This window comes from Fistularia commersonii, chromosome 6, assembly GCF_037954325.1.
Source record: "Fistularia commersonii isolate RoL2024-O1a breed Wild chromosome 6, RoL_Fcom_v1.0, whole genome shotgun sequence".
Classification (NCBI taxonomy): domain Eukaryota; kingdom Metazoa; phylum Chordata; class Actinopteri; order Syngnathiformes; family Fistulariidae; genus Fistularia; species Fistularia commersonii.
In genome coordinates, this window is record NC_141289.1 from 12,152,367 (window position 1) to 12,169,406 (window position 17,040).

Below are 17,040 nucleotides of genomic sequence, written 5' to 3' on the forward strand. Positions count from 1 at the left end.
GTTGTGTGTGGAGAGGAGGGAGACAGAGAGATACACTGTGTTTAAAATTACATACAACTGCCTTTAAATTTAACAACCAAGTAAGACAGCTCATGTAGCAACAAATATTCCAAGGGACATTTCGAGCATAACATAGGATATTAAAAGCCATAAAGAAGCCAAGAAAAATTACCACATCCTTACTAAATGATTTCCATTAATTTCAGTTGGAAGAACTTACACATGAATGTTGCTGCTTCAGATTTTGAAACCTGTTTGAGTACAATTTGCAATGTATATGTCAGTTTCCTAGCATTTTCATGCCTCAGGGGACTGTGTTTATTGTTGACACAAAATAGGTAGATCACTATTTAACAAACTTGCTGGAAGTCTCATTTTTGAGCTGTGGGTAGGGTGTTCTCTGACATTTCAAGAAGATTAAAGTGTTGTTGGTATGATGGGTGTGTTTTGTGGTTGTAGTATGTTTTCATCCTTTTGTTCCTAACAATTCAATGTAGGTTAAAAGGTTAATGTGTAAAACAACTACTACTGTGTACAAAGGAGGTGGGAATGTTATGTTTGTACTATGTTCCTGGAGTTGCTTCAGCCTTCAATACAAGACAATTTCAATATTATTCCTTCTTTAGCATCTATGCATTACCCTGCATGCAATCTTAAATGGAAGCAGAACATGGAGAAGTGAGCTAAGAATTGTATTTACAAACAGTTGGGTATGGTGTCAAACAGAAAAAAAATTGTATTGAGTAGCTTTTATTTATCATAGTCATGTTGTTTTTCAGCAAAAAGAAAACTGAATGGGGAGATAATATCTGCAATGAATTAGTGAAGGTTACTACAAATTTTGTATTTACTGTACATAACTGTACAAGTACCAGAACTCACTGGTCAGATTAAATGTGCCTTAAATATGTGTATTGGGTGTTTAGGGGCGGTGTGGCGCAGCAGGTGTGTCAAAGTGTTGTTGAGCAAGACACTGAACCCCTGACTGCTCCGCTGGCGCCGGTCGACAGCATGCCTACTGCTCATGGTTTAACCATGATGGGTTAATTGCAGAGAAAGAATTTCGAACAAATTAATAAAGGATAAATTATTATTAGTATATGGGATGTAAATCACGTCTTGCCAATGGAATGAATTTCAGACCCCTGACTAAAATGACACAACAACAGATCAATATTGATTGGAGACAGTTGGGTGTCATTTCACCCTGAAGGCCCAGTCAACTGATCAATAAATTCTAGACTGGATGTTTTAGTCAAAAAAATATCCATTAGAAAATAAAAGCAGGTTTCTGTCATATAGTCAAACAAATAACAACCCTTGACATATATGTAATGAAAAGGGCAACAGCACCCTCCAAAAACCTTGTAGTATTTCTAGTCAAAAAACGCATTGCATGTCTGACATACAATTCTGGAGAGAAAAACAGTTCCGCGTATAGGATACCTAATTGAATCAGTGTTTTGAAAAGCTCCATGCATCATGTGAATCCAGTCTACCTCTGTCGCCTTCTCTCTTTCTCTCTCTCTCCCTCTCTCTACCTCTCTTTCTCATGAGTGATCTTGAACTTGCAACTTGCTCTCCTCATCTATGTAAAATGAAGTCAAAACTTAAACAAGGCTAGGTCCAATGTTCTTCTGTGGTTCCACGGGTAATTTATCTTTGTAACAGCTGCTTCGCTGTTGCAGTTGCTTATGCTAAGGTTTTTTTTTCTTGTTCATGTAGTTTCAAAATAATGGGCCACTCTTGGTTACAGTCACTCTAGTCATAGAAGGAAAAGCTCCTCTGTGATGTTATCTATGCGTAACAACTTGGAAGACTGGGTCTGGTGTTAAAATAACAAATTACATTTGACTAATAAAAAATTAATGGATGGTGGAAAATATGTCGTGCACATTTCACAATGATTTAACCTTTCATCTGATGGCTAAATGTTGAAACTGCATGTTTTTTTATTAAAATGAAAAGTTTAATTATGTCTCAAGCCCTGAAGTGGATTTTCATATCAACTTAGTGTTGCAAATAAAGAAATATTTATATCCATTTAAAACTCAAGTAAACTAAAACAGTATCTAAGAGGCACTCGGAAAAAAATTATCTGGGACCTGTATTGATACATTCTGACAGTTCCATCACTTCAGCTCTCTGTGATTGTAACTGTGATTTATTCTCTCTAAATAGAAATTACCTTGCACCTTCTTTATCAACCGTGTGCAATTTACAGTATGATTAAGAGATTTGTCTGTGAGATATTTCTACTCTTTAAAATCCAGAAGAGAGATCTCTTTTCCCGAGAGTCTGCCACAGACACACAGCAGGCATGCAAGCACAAGCACACGTGCACATGCAGAATCTCTCTCCCTCACAAGCACACATACACACACACTTGAAATCCTTCTCTCCTGTTTGTGACAGGGTGAACTCTTAGTTGCACTTGGTCTTTTACCCAGAAAACTAATGAATGAATGTACATTAATTTACAAAAACCATTCACCGTCCACCTCCATTTTTCTTATGCACACTCGCAGCCTTTAGCCCACAAATGGAGTTGATTATCATTTAAATACATGGGTCAATAATTGAACCATTAGCCAGTCTTTACAAAAGAGGTTTGGGGTTGTTTGTTTGTTGTTGTTTTGTAGCAGCTGATGTGAAACCAGGAATAGAAGCCCTGAAATGACTTAAGGCGATCAAATGTTGGCCCTCAAGCACAGATGATGGACAAGGTATGGTAACATTAGAAGAACTTACCATATAAAAAAACCTAGCACACACACATTTACATGTACACCTGTGGTGACAGTGAACATGACAACAAACCTCTCTGGCCTTCAGTTTCATAGGTCAGGATGGACTGCTAACTGCAGCACAGCACTGAGACCTGACACACATACTAATTTAAGCAGACAACCTACACCCAGCAACCATTAGGAACCACAAAGCTGTAACATTTTACATCAGCGGCTATACTGGAAGTACAAGGACATCATCTCGTTATTGCAATTCGCTTTATATCCTTTCGAAAGGAATATCGGGTTGTATAATAGAAAAAAACTAACAGGAACAAAACATTATAATAATGTTTATGAAAGGATTTTACAGCCAGTATGAATTTTAACACTATAATAAACGACAAGCGGAGATAACATCCAAAGTCACATAAAAACATAGCTGTTTTAAAAGTACTTACCTTTAACGAGTCAAAACAGGCAATAACCCTCCCATTCTCCACCTGGCAGCTTTTAGGTGGGTGGGCAAATTTGCATTCCTCATCACTGCGTGAACAAGTCCCTCTCTGAAACTGCCGACACACTTCAAGGGTCAGCCATTTTGTGTCACGTATCGAAGCAATGTTTAGAGCCATGTCAGCAGCAGTGGCTCAGTCAAAGTGGATGTTCAAGGAAAAGGGTATCCTCTGAAGAAATGTAAGTTATAAAGAGTTCCAGTACTTGGAAAAAAAAAAAAAAAAAAAAAAAAGAATCTCAAATCCAAAGGATCATGCAGTTAAAATTGATCTGCTTTCAGTCCTTGGATAAGATTTGTCTCGCCAGACAGGATATATAAGGTATTTGACGGACAAAGTCTTTTTGACCGGGGCATGGGACTACACTACTATTGTGGTGCTTGTTGGTCAAACGGTGAATTGCTTCTCAATCAGTAAGACTCAGGGGCAGAACTCTTACAAGGAGGAGGGGACATGCTTGGTGACAACCTCCTCTGGTTGTGTCACAGAGTTGACTTTTGAATGAGTGATGAGATCTGGTCAAAGGTGGATGTTCAGGGAGCCGGAAGAAGTGCTATTCTGAAGTGCAATGGTACAGTATAGGGGACAGTGGGCAGCTCTCTATTGTTCAAATGTCTGCAGTACGTCCTCTGTCTGAATTTTGGCACTCTGACCAGCAGTGCAGTAACTCCACCTCTTTACTTCCTCACATTCAGTGAAGATGCAAACAATCTAAGGGGTTAGTGAAGATTTGCTTTCTCTTCTATCAGATGCAAATGGGGAACTCTGGACAGGGCTCTTGAAAAATGCACAGGGGTCTTCAAGTACGGATGTTGTCTCACAAGGCACTTTCTGTCAGCAATCTGAAGACAAGAAAAGAAGAGAAGGGACAAACAGTGAGACTGTAGAATGCTCAGTAAAACCAACAATGATTTCTCCAACAAGCTTTAACAGACATTAAAATCAACAACAGCGCTGACCGACAGTATGCATGGTAATCTGAATTTCAGTACATACTGCTTTCTTGGAGTAACACCACCTTGTGTAATTTACTGATGACTCAGAAACAGCAGCACGTTTAAGGTTACTAAGAACCCACTTGAATGTAAATCCTAGTGACTGATGTGACCCATTGTGGGTCACTACATGTCCACTAGTTCTCCAACATATTGCACAGAAAGTGGTGAAAGACAAAGGCTTTGTGATATGAGACAGTGGACGAGAGCAAAGAGTCAGAGCTGAGTTAGAAAAAAGCCCCAGGGTCCAACCCGCCCTGTAGAACCATGCTCGGCGGGACAGAGCAGCCAATAGAAAACGGCCCAGCGCAGCACTAATCCGGGCAGCCATCCAACAGCCAGAGAGCGACCGGGACAGATGCATATGCAGTTGCCAGACACGATTATGATGCGGCCCAGTGTCCAGCAACATTCACTGGTCTCCCAATGTACAAATTAGATACCAGCTCATTGACAGCGGCCTGTCAATTTACACTGAAGGAGTAAGAGCGAGTGCATGTGTGCACCTTGCATGATCCTGTAAGGACACTGGTGCTCCAGTCTTGTTATTGTCCAGGGAGATATTAGAGACAGTTGGTGGGGCAACAATCTGAAGTGACCTTTATCTTGAGCGTATGAAATTCATTACAAAGCTACTGTGCAAGGAGCTCTTTCATTGACACATCTGGAAATGTTTTTCAACAAACTGTGAGCGGGAAAAGGGGGAAGGGGATGCCAGACTGAGGGAGCAGACAGAAAAAAAAGGTAGTGAAAATTCCCGGGTTAAAAGATTCCCCATATAAACATGTAAATGAATATAAAACAGACAAGCTGAGGAACAAACTCCACATCGCAACCTAAACTCCACTGCTTCTAAAAGTTAACAAAGAAAATGTTTAATGGCATAAGAAGAATATAATACAACTCCTCAGAGCATGAAATAAGCTCTCCTTATATTCGTGAATGAAAGTGGAGAATTGTGCTTTTCATCATGTGTGCTGATATAAGGTTAGGATAAAATTGTTTTCAAAGTTGCTTCATGAACAGAATAATCAAACAATTGTCCTACTGCAGTTTTTTAACACCAACCTTGGTCAAGATTTGTTTAGTTACATTTCTAAATCATGATGTTACTCTATCACAGCTAATCGATACAAGCAACTGTAGAAATAGAAACAAAAATAAAAATGTATTGCCATTTTGAAGTGCAATACTGTACAATGAAATTAAGGTACATGGCCATAAGACTAATAATTTATGTTGATATGGCTGAATATGACAGAAGTATCTCTTTGTTGTATTCATAAAGTTGTATTAAGATTAAAAGACTGAAGTATTGATTTTGAATTTTTTATTAGCTATTTGCTTATTTTATTCTATTTTCCAAGGGGGAATGGCAATAAAATTACTTTAGGTTAGATAACAAATGACAAATAGATGTTTTCTCTTGAAATTGCCTACCAACCCTATACAGTTCCAAGCCCATGAATCCAGACCATTGTTTAACTAATCATATTGTCCCACTTTAGTGCTGATCATGTGAAAAGAGATGAGAAGCTTCCAGGCCTAACTGTACTGATGCCTACGCTCCATTCTCCAAGGTGGGATTTAATTTCACACCATCTCCCCAGGGAAGAAGCCAATGGCTACAGAAGAGACAGCCAGGTAAGAATCATGGCAGATATGACCTTTAAACAATTAATCCCATCTTATTTTTAGAAGTCTATGATCAGACTAACCTACTTTGTCAGAATGTGTGACGAGTCAACAAAGTAATTTCTCAGTGAAATGACTTGTCCTGAAAAGATTGAGGAAACTGTATACCAAAAGGGTTGAGGAAACAGTAAATATATTCATTTATGTTAGCAGTCCTGACAGTGTTGAGGTTATTTAATCATGTTGCAAAGGAAATGCCTCAGTACGCAGTGTAAATGTTTGCTTGGCTGTAGAATCTCCAAGAACGGAAAGAGAAATACAACTCAAGTCAAGTGTTTCATTGCCCCTTGGTGTAGATATCATCTACCGTCAGAACCTTGGTACAACAGACATGAGCTTTCTGTAGCTGACATTCCCTGTAGCAATAAAGAATGCATCTGAGTGGGCAGCCTGTTGCTCGCTGATGGCACTTATTGGCACATAGCCTAGTTTAAAATATCACTTTGTGGTTCAGTAACTGTTGTAACTGCCATAGGCTTCTGCAGGAAGGACGTTGTATTTTCCTTGTAATGAATTTCAACTTCTTAGTTTCATCTTGAATTTAGAGACTACTTTGTAGCATCGTAGCAAGAGTATTTTGTATTATTTTGTGTTAACATTCGTAACACCCCAATGTTGGTTGGTACTACAGCTCTGTCTGCACTGTCTAGCTGAATCATGGTGTCTGTGATGTCTTATTTTAGCAAGGTCTTTTCAGCATAACAAAGAAGCAGTCTCTCACACTACACTGAGGAGCCCAGAGTAGACTGTTACAGCCTTTCTCTTTTTTTATCATGCCAAATCATTCCAGAATAGGAGATGTTTCTCCACGGACTAGTAAAGATCAGTTTGAATCAGTATTGGATCAATAGCTCGCTATCAATCACCAAACTGCCAATCAATACAACCCATGTTGTCTAGGAACATTTTGGTTATTGTTACGGTGTTTCCAAAAAACAAAACGGGTATTTAGGACACCTCAGATGAAAACGTGTATATTTGACAGAGAAAAAAGGGACAATTCTCACATATTACCAGTCATCAGTGACTTCACACCATACATTTGCCTTTCACTGTGGTTTACATTCATGTTCTAATAAAAATCCTAATAAACCCAACTGTTTACCATTGATAGAAAAACTGTGGAAATTATCACATGCCTACTACATGCCAACACAATTCACATGTGGGTGAATATATATAGGTATGCTGAGTGTGTGTACCAAATATCATTATTTCTAATTTGTAATGAGAAGCTTATTAAAAAACCTTGAAAATGCTCCAACATAATGCAAACAAGCATTTATTCTATTTTCTTCTTAAATAGGGCTGAGTATCTAGCAGATGCAACCAGAAAGCATGGGAAATTTAAGTCCATTGTACGTATTTGCATGACCGCTCCGGAGTGCTCTATCTAAGACTCTATCTGCGATTTTTGTTAAGGCAGGTCTGTCAGATTCCTGGCCAGTACTGCCTCACTTTGTTTAAGTTAGCTTAGCTTCGACTAGTGCATTACATCTCTATGCAGCCCCATTACAGGGGTTATTACAGGGCTTTTCTTTTTCTATTATACAAATGATAAAGACATCTTAATGTGTTATGATCACAGCTATATAGGATAATGATTTTAAAAACAAGACCTCAAAGCCAAAACAACAGTGTTCCTGTGTAAGATGTCCTACTTGTGTTTTTCTAGAGCTTTCCTGAATTCCTGAAAGAAGCTTTTATATCATCCGTGTCCTCAGTGCAAACAATCGACAGACAGGATGATGAGATAAAGCAGAACAGAGATGGGAAGAAAAACCATCCCAGTACTAAACTTCATGGATTACTGACACTTACTAAGGCCAGCTGGCAAGGGCATTATCTTACTCAGTCTGCTTAATTGAATGAGAGTCAGTGGGACTGGGGCGTCTCGAGTGAAAGTCATTGGCTTGACCTCTGAATACCATGTATGTAACTCATTAGCCTGGTATCTGTTCATTTTGACTGTGCTCTGCAGTTTATCTTAACTGCGTGTATTTGTTCAGCAGAGATGATAAGCTACCTGTTTCCATTGGTTTTAAGCCTGGTTTCAGCATTTACCATAGCGCCAGCATCTATTTGCGAGAAAATCAAGAGGAAAGAAAAATGGCCAAGGCAGACGAGTGCTTGAGTTGGGTACCTTAATTACCATGTCTACATTTATTACTATGTAATGCTGGAACCACAACAGCACGTTCATTTGAATGGTCAAGTAGAACTAGTGATCAATGTTTTTGAAGGCTCTGAAATAAGCAAACCTCATTGAAGAGGAATGTGTTTTTTTCTGAGTGTAATGGAAAATGATTAAGCTTTGTAGGTCAAGTTTTCTCAAAATGCCCCTTTGTTCCTTACAAACATGACCTTATTTTCAGACTGACATTACCAGCTTATTATCTTCTTCTGCATCTTTCAGAGAAGATAAGAGTAGAGCTATTCTAAATAGACAACTTTTAATTTAATATAATTGTTGCTAATGATTATGAAATTGTCTTTGAAATTAGCTACAGCACTTCTAGACTTATTCTGACGATAAGGACAAGTCGGCGAGCTCAGCAAAGACCAGATCTAAGCTACCGTTGAGAGGCAACACAAGAAGCATTTCACTGAGTCAGCAAATAGGTGTGTCCCATATCATAATAGCCTTAGCTAAACCACACTGACCCAAATGGCCCAGCTCATAATATGGGCCTTGGCTTTCTGCTCTTCAGGACACGACCTTCTACCATTTTGCAAGTTTACAAGTAGTTACACGGAATAGGCAAGTGTCCTGGAAGATAGTTTATATCTTTAAACTGAACCACTTAGCTTTGGAAGTGTTTTTTTGTCTACTTCCTTCTTGGCCACAAGTCACAGGCCAGTCATTCCTAATTAGTCAATTTGCAGCCAAAGGTGAGAAGTTGTGTTTGAATTTAAATGATTAACAGAAAGTTCATAGTGCCCGATGAATATCAGCAAAGATACCGTCTAACTACGTATACTTGCAGCAATATTTAGGCCTAACTGTTCTGATAAGTTTAATTGAAAATTAACATAGTCTGAAATCAAAGACAGAAAAAAAAAATGGTGGTAAGAACGCCTATACAATAAATATTAAGTTGAACATATGTGATATGAAATATCGACCCTCATTATTTCAGTATTTCTCTGCTGAATGATTCAGCAAACTCACCCCCTTGCCACAGTGCAATCAGCCTCCCTCTTTTATGCAAGAGGTCTGTGAAGACTCCACCATTTGCTAAATCCTTAAACACCACAGCAAAGTCGAATTTGACTGAAAGCCAACAGGGTGAAGTGGAATTTCTTTTTCGGGGTTCCACGAAAAAATAACTTGGCGCTTGTCTGAGAATTATCCAATTCTTTTCTCAACAGGAAGGGCTGAACTGATGTTCCATTTTAGAAAACACCCACTTCCCCTTGATCCTCAGCCAGACATGTGACACCATCCCTGGCCTTTTCCATACAGATGATGATGTCCACTCTTTGTACCAGGTCTAGCATCTAGCACACAGCTAAATGCAGATGGCTAGCAGAAAAAAGTAGAGCATGTCAACTATGCTCCATCGAAATTAAAAGGTTAATTAACAGCGCAGACCTTATTAGAACTGTGAATTCCTATTAATATCTGCTATTTGGGTCTGCATACAATGGGGTGTTGAAAATCAACGCCGTATACAGAATTCTCGTCACAAGCAATAGATGGATAGATAGATAGAACATGTAACCCTAAATGATAACTTTTTCTCAAGTAAAGAAAAAAATATGTAACCCATGTGGCAAAACAGACATCCTGTCATTTATACTTAACAAGAACCAAGAGTCTCTCTTTCGTTCTCTCTTCCCACTTCTTTCTCTCACTTACTTGCTTACTCTCTTACTCCCTCCGTGTAAGTCCATTACAGCACTGGTGACGGCAATAAGGCTCCTGACTGTGTGACCGTATTGCTCCTGTGCATTTATCCAGTGTTCTTTATAGCTTTTTCCTTTCTCGTCGCTAAGCTCAGCCTCACGCTCTTGCTCTCAAACAGATAAAACATTCCCTCTCCTCCCTCCCCACCCAGACTGGTATGCAGCACACTGCAGCAAAACTCTTAAAAATTCTTGGAAAAAAAAAGAAAAATAAAAGCCAGGCAAAATGATGCTTCTTTCCCACCTTGTTTCACTGGGTTACGAAGCTCTGCCGGTTGGCGCTGTCTGGTGTCCCGAACACAGGTGGCACCCGGTGATTCTGTGACACTGAGCCACAGCACACCTTTCCCTTCTGCCTCAGCAACTGGAGTTAATGACCATGTGAACTGTTGTCATTCCTCGCAAGCTGCCAAGTGCTGCAGCCAGAGGTCCATGCCTAGACAGGGATTTTCTCTCGATGTCTCTCTCTCTCTCTCACTTACTCTCAGCCACGCAGCAAGCGAGCAAGGCAGGCAAGCAGGCAAGCAGGCAAGCAGGAAGCAGAAGAGTGTCTACTCCAACTATCAGACTGAAACACTTCCAGCTAAACCACCCCCCCCACACACACAAACACACACCCCTAAAGCCAGCCCCTTTCCTGCCCTTCAGCCTGTAACAAAGCCCGGCCCCTCAACTGCGCCAGCCAATTGGAGAACAGCTACTATGAATCACTGCTGTCTGCGCCTCTCTATTGGAACAGAGTATGCTAAGTGATGGGGTGAAAACTGCGCTTGAAGAAACCACCTATGAATACTAATCTTTTCAGGTATTTCCCCAATTTCATGCAAGACTAAACTACTGACTGCATGTTCATTTAGTATATTTTCTGTGACTATGAGGAAATAAAAACTCTTGATGTATTTGCCATGTAACAAATAAATGCCATGGAGAAATAATCACAGTTACTGCTGTGTCATTATATGATCAGCTCGATCTATATATATTCTATCATTTTAAATAACACCATTCGTGCTTGAAGGAGCCCGCCGCTCATCCCCCCCACCAAGACTCTTTTCCACCGCCTCTCTTCATCTATTGTCAAAACTCCTCAATTACAACAGTCCTCTATTCTTCATCCCTCCCCAGCATTTCCTATCCTCTCTTACAGGCTCAATTTCAATGTAATTCCATTCCTTAGGACAATTAAAAAAAACACAAACTACTGAATATTTTGGTCATTGTAACTGTGCTTTGAAAAAAAAAAAGGTGCTGTGCTTGCCAGGAGGGGGCCTGGTCTTTTCACCCTGTTTGCTTCCCGTCCACCCAGTTGATGACATGCTGGTTGGCATCATGTGAAGCTGGAGCATCACAGAACTGATGAGTCAGAGATCCAGCTTCATGACTTTTCGATCCAGATTCAATAGAACAGCTGTACTGTCTGTCTCTCTCTTTCTGGCTTTCCCTGTGTCTGTCTCTCTGCCTCTGTCTCATACAAAGTCTCTAACAAAGGCTGTCAATGACGCGGCAGCCTGGGTGTTTCGTGAATATCCGTAGGCTAAACATGCTTAACAATTCCGTGATAAACTAACCTATTAACTGTCTGGCGATGGCTATGCCTTTAGAGCTGTATATAATCTCATATTCCACTGGAAATAGATTTCCTGAATTGTTTGAGGGATAGGGGAGGTTGAGAGGATTAATCTTTCGGGAATTAAAATTATCTAACTTAGCAAATGGCATTGTATACTGATGTCATCTTAAAGGCATCAGGGCACCTGTAGGACAATAACAGACTACCACTTGGTCATAATATGAAGCATGAACAGAAAGGTGGGCTTTTCGAGCCTTAGTCAAAAGCAAGAGTCACCTGACACCCTCTGTGATGCAGCATCACAGAATCAAATCATTTAAACACCAATACATTAAAAGAGCAGAAGTGTCTCCAACATGACATCATGAAACATGACTTCTATGACCAGGAAAAAAACAAGGTACTCTAGTGAAGTAGCACTCACACCTGCACCTGCCTTGTTCAAACCCATCAATCCCTGATATAGCTGCCGCTGTCTCAACATTATACATCACTGTATAGCTGTATGGCTATTGTTGCTTAGAACTAATTTCTACAAACACAATCACAAACAGCCAACACCCTACATAGATTTGTCGAGCAGGAAAACAAACAAAAGCCTGGCAGACAAGCTGAGCCACTTCCTTCCCACATGGTATCCCCTCCCCTCTTATTATCCCTGTCCTGTTTGACCCCAACCACTTGGCTCACCCACATACAACCCGATTTAGAATTTGTGTGCCCTATAGCAGCTCAATTTTCAAATAAAAAGGGCTATTCTGGGACAATGGCTAATTACATTAGATGAAGACTGATGAGTTTCAAAATGCCCCTCCAGTGAGAGATTCTGCATGTATGTGTCCAGTGTTATTACAACCCAGTACCTTAATTTGACACAGAAAGAAATAGGTCCCAGAAATGGGGCACTGAAGAAAGATCAATGAAAAGGCAGCTGTCTTTTTCTATTATTAGCCGCATTCAAATATCAAGCAGCAAAGAGCTGTGCTTCTTTCTGCTGGAAAGCAATTCTGGTAAGTCCATTGCACTCCAATCCACATGACCATTGAGAATAAACAAGCCCCGAGATACAGCCAAGCAAGTATGTCATAGAGCAATGACAAAGAACTACCACGGTTCAAGCTAACTTAGCAAATGAAGCTAAAGTGAAGCCAAAATCAATTGAAAATAATCCTGCATTATTGCTTAAACAACAAACAAGGGGTTAAAAGTTGCCGTGATAATTTACTTTAAATATACTACCTACCTATTAAGTATAATGTATTGCTGATTACTGAGTCTTACAGAATGTTACAATGCTATAAGATAGATGTAATAAAGGGATACAAAATCATCACATTCCAAACTGATGTCAAGCCAAGGGCACACCTCCTTTTGCCTTCATTGACTACATTCTTTTCTGAGATGTCACTTCACATTTATATGACGAAGTTTTATGTGCGGCCACTTGCTTTGATCAAAGCTTGCTAAAGTTTCTGCATGCGTCGCAACTGTTGGCCAGCCAATTTGCACTAGATTAAATATCTATCTTCACATACATTTCATTAGAGCTGCTTTAATTAACCACGGTGTGTCGATATAATTTTACGAGGAATATACAAATATCTGGCATGTTTACATGCATGTTGAGGAGAAGACACGCAGACAACGGGACGACGGCGAGGCAACCCAGGCTGGTATTCCTTTTTTTTTTTTCAATTTTTCCTTTTTTTTTTTGCTTCACGGGAGCAGCTTTCGCTTGTTTTCATTAGCTATGTGAGCAGTGATTGTGGGCTAGCATAGCAATCCAGCCGCCAGCGTGTGATGTTGTGATGTCAAAAGTAACACCAGCTCGAGAGAATTGAAAGCCACATCTCCTCTCCAAACGGCCCACTAAAATAACCAAGACGTAAACAGTTTAAGAAATTTGCAAATCCAAAGGATGCTACTAGCTAAGCTAACTACCTGCAGCTTACCTGATAACGAACCTGTCACATCCAGCTGCACTTCAGTCGCCAACGCCGCACCAGTGTTTTTTCGGCAGAAACGAGACCGACTCTTCCGAAAGGCCGGTGAACGAACGGTCCCCGACCAAGAATTCTCTCTAATTCCGCAGTAACTTTTATTCACTTTCGAAATATATTGCGTTGAAAGGTTGACGTGGGCCACCACTCGCCATTCGCTAGCTTGCTAACTACTTTTAAGGCTAGGGTCGGAAGCAACAAGCGATTTTGACAGTTCGTGGACGTCCTAATTGAGCCTCGCCAGGGGGTTGGTTTTAAAGTCAATACATTAATAACACATTAATTACCGGCATTTGTTGCACAAAAAGCTTCAAATTGAATATAGTGTTTCTATTTTTATATGCTTTTCAACAATCACTCTACTATAAGTACTCAAATGATTTCGTTTTTCTATGAACGACATTATTACTACCCTACAGTAAATGTGGGACAGTCCAGCGGAACCAAGGGTAAAAAGAGGGGGGTGCTTGTTACCTAGGAAACAGCAGTGAATCTCCTTGGGGGAAAGATGTGACCACTGATTTATGAACCAGTGAGTATCTGTCTATCTGTCAAAGTGGCCGATGTATATTTGTACTGTGATATAATGATTAATTTCTGGCATTATAACATATTTAATTAACAACGATGTATTAAAAAATGAATCTAATGTTGCATAGATGGATACTCCGTTTCAAATACCACAAGATTCAAAGTAATTATTGTCATGTGCAAAGTAAGCGCACAGTGAGATTCTTTCTTTGCTGTCCTCGATGAATGCCATACATTATAAATCTAAGCATATGTTAAATACACAATAATAAATAAGGAGCACAAGTAAGTGTGTCAACAAACATGTCAGAAATAACCAAGACAATTGACAGACAGGGGCAATTTTCTTTCCCTCACTGACTGATCCCCTCACCTTGCATTGCTTATTATGCATGTGTGAAGAGTAAACATAGTGACAGTGACAGCTCTGTAAGGACCGGGGTGGGAGGCTGGTGGTGAAAGATGATATCTGAAATGCCAGTAGTCAGACATTTGGCAGGATCAGAGATGCATCCCTCTCTGTGACGTATTGACACACTCCGGACAAAATAAATACACATCAATATACAAGATGAAAATGATCTGATCATCGAGTTATATCTAAATTCATCACTTGATACCAACTTTGCATTGACAGTGATGTTTGGTGCAATGCAGGATGCTTTTGATTTGGTGTTTTTGTCCTCGGTCACCAGAAAGATCAACCACAACTATCTACATGAAATTTGATTCCACCAATGAACTCCAACAGGAGTAAATTATAATCAATAATGAATTAATTATGAATAATTAAGTTGTGATAGGTGAAAGAGACACTATGGAAAAATAAAATCTATTTCTTTGGTTCCTTTTTTTTTTTCTTCTAAATTTCAGCATCAACAGCTGTGCTCTGAAATGGTGGCAAGCCAGCCATTACTGTGGCTGAGATCTCTTTAATTTACCAAAATCACATCATAGAGATTCAGATGGGGGAAAGGCTTTTTTTCCCCTTAAAACAGATAGACTGTCTCAAATTGTTGTTGTTGCTGACAGAAAACAGCACTTAATTGTTTCTCACAGTCACTGTATTGTTTGCCTCCAAACAGTATTATAAGCTAAGCTAAGCTAAGATAAGATAAGATAAGATAAGATAAGATAAGATAAGATAAGATAAGATAAGATAAGATAAGATAAGATAAGATAAGATAAGGTTGAATATTTTGATCCCATAGCAAGGAAATGCAATTGTTACTGCAACATCACAGGGTAGAAGTGTGCAAATAGTAACGAAAGAGATCATATGCAAATAAAGGATATAGATACAAATAAACAAAGACTATGCAAAATATACACAATAAAAAAAATAACATAAAAAGAAATATATTAAGAAATTGATTAGTTATTAAAATAAGAGGTGTACAGTAGAAGATGGAAAAATCATATTCAATTTGGAACAATTAGGGTAATATCAAGACAAAATATAATATTTGCTATCTTCCATTTTCTATTTTATGTGAGTTTGTCATCGAGATCGATAAAAAGGAGTTGCTGAATACAACCATCAAAAGCAAACACAAAACTGAAAAAAAAAGAATTTGAATAAGTGCCTGTAAGGGTCAAATTCATCCTCCAAGGACTCACGTATTGATTTCAATGCAGAGGAGGCATTTGTCAAAAAAGGGCACAAAAAGAAAAAAACACAAACCGCTCCTGGCATACTTTGGTAAAAGTCCCTGAACACCCACGCATTTGCAAACAAATACATAAGCCAACCTTTCGCTCACACTCATAAAAACTCCATCATCCATATCAAGCAAGTCACAAAACTGCATCTTTTACTGGACATATTTTTAGATGGACTCATTGGTAATGAATTCTAGTTTAAAAATGCTGAAGTGAGTTTTTTTTTACTATCCTTTGTGATTCAAACTAGCCCTGCAACTGGGTGTGTAGATGGTGATTTGGTGTTCAAACCGCATGCTCAGTTTGGAAATTCTTCTTAAAACAGCCGACGGTGCCCGCTCTTCTGTGAGAAGGCAACGATACAGAGCTCAACGAGCCGTGCAAGACGTCGATTTGCATTTTCAACTAGGCAGAGCAAAGAAGAAACAATTCAAAAGCCAAATACCAAGTGAGTCCTTCAGTATACACACAAGCACCAAAGACAGCAGCATATTTACGTGCTCATTAATGTGGTTTGATGCTGCATTTGTTGCTGCGGCGGTCTGTGTAGTGAACCTCTGGATCAACTGTGGGGGCGTCAGGCAGAGAGAAAAAAAAAGTACATCCAACACTGTTAGTTTCTCTCAAAAATGGGATGAAGAGATCATAGCAGGAAACAGTGCACCCCAGCAGACAAAAAAAACACTGTAAACAGATACTCAGACAGGCAAATATATGAACAAAATAGCTCAATGTGGCCGATTCTCTGACTTGGAGGTCCTGCATGTACAGATGCACACCCACAAACACACACCTACACACACTGGGCAAAGCTTTTACATCAAGGACAGTATTGATCTTGGAAATCTCTGTACACAGAATGAGAGCACACCTGATTATGAAAGCTTTTAACCCAAATGCTTAATGCAGCACAGGTTTAATGGAGAGCTTACAGCTAACTGAAAGCTCAGTGGGGAGGGAGAGATTTTGTGTGATTGCATGTGTGTGTATGAGTGCGTATGTGTCTGGGTACTTTCAAGATTGTGAAGTCAATTGAATTGATTGTAGGGTGATCACCTGAGTATTCTACTCCCTGGACACCTTTGATGAGCATTTTACTAATCACATTGCTGACGCAACGATGGACTGGAGACGGTCCTGCTGTCATCAGAAATCCAACCCGATAGGTAGGCACGCACACGGCACCGGGCAAGATTATTCAGAACACAAAGCAGACTGTTGAAGCAGACTCATTTGCTCACTCGAGAAAGGCTTGAAATGCTTTAGCACAAGTTATCTTCTGCAGTCAATTTTTTTGATTTGTGCCATTCATTCCTCCTGGAATAATTTCACAGTATTGAAAAAGCTTGTTTCATTCACTCAGCTGTAGTTGAGATAATACTTTCCTATTTTTGTCCTTCAACTAAGTTCTCTCAGTTTTCTATAAAGACAGTT

The 17,040-nt window shown here is 39.5% G+C and overlaps 1 protein-coding gene across 19 annotated transcripts in view; it reads right to left on the reverse strand.

The window, feature by feature from the left end:
• mbnl2 (muscleblind-like splicing regulator 2) overlaps positions 1-13,593 on the reverse strand; it is a 49,304-nt gene extending 35,711 nt beyond the window's left edge. For 18 of the 19 annotated variants that reach the window (XM_086148133.1, XM_086148135.1, XM_086148127.1 and 15 more), the window contains exons 1-2: positions 10,088-10,443; positions 3,191-4,086 (exon numbers count right to left, since the gene is read on the reverse strand). In XM_086148133.1, coding sequence (XP_086004259.1) covers positions 3,191-3,364 — 174 coding nt within the window. In that variant the 5' untranslated portion in view covers positions 3,365-4,086; positions 10,088-10,443. Of the gene's footprint in view, positions 1-3,190; positions 4,087-10,087; positions 10,444-13,365 lie in introns of those variants that run through there. The other variant, XM_086148129.1, reaches the window with a different exon arrangement.
• Positions 13,594-17,040: the final 3,447 nt, after the last annotated feature.